This window comes from Hippopotamus amphibius, chromosome 2, assembly GCF_030028045.1.
Source record: "Hippopotamus amphibius kiboko isolate mHipAmp2 chromosome 2, mHipAmp2.hap2, whole genome shotgun sequence".
Classification (NCBI taxonomy): Eukaryota; Metazoa; Chordata; class Mammalia; order Artiodactyla; family Hippopotamidae; genus Hippopotamus; species Hippopotamus amphibius.
In genome coordinates this window covers 175,237,979-175,239,934 of record NC_080187.1, presented here as the reverse complement: position 1 = coordinate 175,239,934, position 1,956 = coordinate 175,237,979, and the positions used below count along the sequence as shown (strand labels likewise).

The 1,956-nt window shown below is 38.5% G+C and overlaps 1 protein-coding gene across 1 annotated transcript; it reads right to left on the bottom strand.

Moving 5' to 3' along the window:
* Window positions 1-1,124: 1,124 nt before the first annotated feature.
* RNASE9 (ribonuclease A family member 9 (inactive)) lies at window positions 1,125-1,746 on the bottom strand. Its single transcript, XM_057720768.1, has one exon. The coding sequence runs from the start codon at window positions 1,728-1,730 to the stop codon at window positions 1,125-1,127; it is 606 nt and encodes a 201-aa protein (XP_057576751.1). The 5' UTR covers window positions 1,731-1,746.
* Between the last annotated feature and the right edge of the window lie 210 nt (window positions 1,747-1,956).

Sequence of the window (1,956 nt, the reverse complement as noted above, 5' to 3'; positions counted from 1 at the left end):
CAGATAGATAGATTTCTTTTCTCATGCTGGATCTGCAGCCTCCTTTGGAAGTGGAAAGCACAGCTACTGGAAGGTGAGGAAAAGGAATGGTGAATAAATGTGACTATGTCAGAAAGTGAGGAATTGTGTGTAGTTTCAACAGTGATGTCTAAGCTAAAACAAAGATGTGGGAGGGATAAATTTGAAGATTGGGATTGACATATACACACTACTATATATAAAACAGATAACAAAAAAGGATCTATAGCACAAGGAATTCTACTCAATACTCTGTTATGGCCTATATGGGAAAAGAATCTTAAAAAAACTGGATATATGTAAAAGTATAATAGATTCACTTTACTGTACACCTGAAACTAACACAACATTGTAAATTGACTATACTGCAATAAAATTTTAAAAAGAAAAGAAAATAAAAAAGAAAACAAAGATGTGGGAATCCAAAAAGCAGCATTGGACAATTTAAAAGTATTTGGGGGACTTTGCTATTCTGAATATTTAGGTTTTTATCCTGAGATGACTCCTATTAGAATCTACACTTTCTTGTTCCCATGAGGATTGTGTTGTATGGAAAGAAGAGAACAAGTGGAAATTCTACAAATATAGCATTAGGAAGATGAATTGTACAATTTCTCAGGGGGCTCCCAATTCTTTTTGTTGCAAATTCTGTCACAGAGAAAGAATAGTGCAAACCCAGAAACCCCACATAAGCATACCAGAGCCACCTTGCTACGTCAATGCACTTTATTATTTCTACTGAACCAGAGATTCACATGAATACAACTTTGGAGCACACTGCAGGCAACCACTTCCTGTTCCTCTTGCTGTTGGTCATCCTTTCCCTGCAGGCATTCATCCTCATAACACATTCAAAATGTGCTAAACTGTATGACGTGTTTGAAACCACATCTGAGGGCACCATCTGGTTAACATCCAGCCACCTTGCTTTTGCCTGGTGTAAGGGGAAAAAGGGCAGGTGGTGGGTGATTCAAATGAATGGGACCAAAATTCCCATTGTCAAGTTTGACTTGTAAGGATCAGTAAGGATAGGATTCTCTCTTCTTGCTCTACTGTCTTAGAGAATATGCTTCTAGAACGGTGGGAGGAAGCTACCTTATTGGTAGCTAACACTTTATCGTTACAATGCCATTTACAGAATCAGGAATAATTTGTCCGATATCATTTTGCCATCGACAAGTGACAAGGACGAATCCTTCCTTGCGAGAAGATTCGTATTTACAGGATGGCATCTTGTCCCCACTGGTTAAAACACAGTGCACACCTTCTATCACTTTCCAGCTCCTGTGACATTTCCTAATTCCATTGCTGCATTGCACAAACATGTGGAAACAAAGCTCTTGAATGTCCTCATATGATGCTAGGAGGAAGAAATGTTCTTTAACACAAAATAACTTATTGTGAACATTTTTCATCCTTATTTCTTCAGTACAGTATTCTGGATCAGTTAATGGTCTTTCAGCATCAATAATGACACGCTTTTTAAATGTATCTTTGCTAGGTGGTTTGGTAGGCCCTGTACTAAGTAAGTCCTCCATATAATCTTCGAATTCTTCTTGTTTTTCAGGTGAGAAATTATAGTCATTTATCCCTACGAACTGGAGTGGCTTCAGCAGCAGGAACAGCAGAAATAGAGCCTTTGTGTTGATCAGAGTCCCCATATTTTCCTGAAGGGAATACAAGAGAAAAGGAGCTATGTTCCACTGTGACATTGGGCCTTCTGTTCCTGTGTAGGGCCCATTTCTACCACCTACTACTGTTCTGAGCTCTAAGACTATGCACGATTTTAAAATTGAGAATGCATAATCTATTTCAATACCTGTAAAATATTGACTATAAAGTGACCTTACAAGACCTGCAGTCAATCTAGAAAACTGTGGAAAGGGGAGAGACAAAGGTGAGAAGAGAGAGAGGAGGAAACAAGGAAGAATGAGGAAG

What these genes read in the sequence shown, in the direction of transcription:
- RNASE9 (XM_057720768.1), bottom strand. Translation starts at nt 1,730, where the DNA reads ATGTCACAGTGGAACATAGCTCCTTTTCTCTTGTATTCCCTTCAGGAA.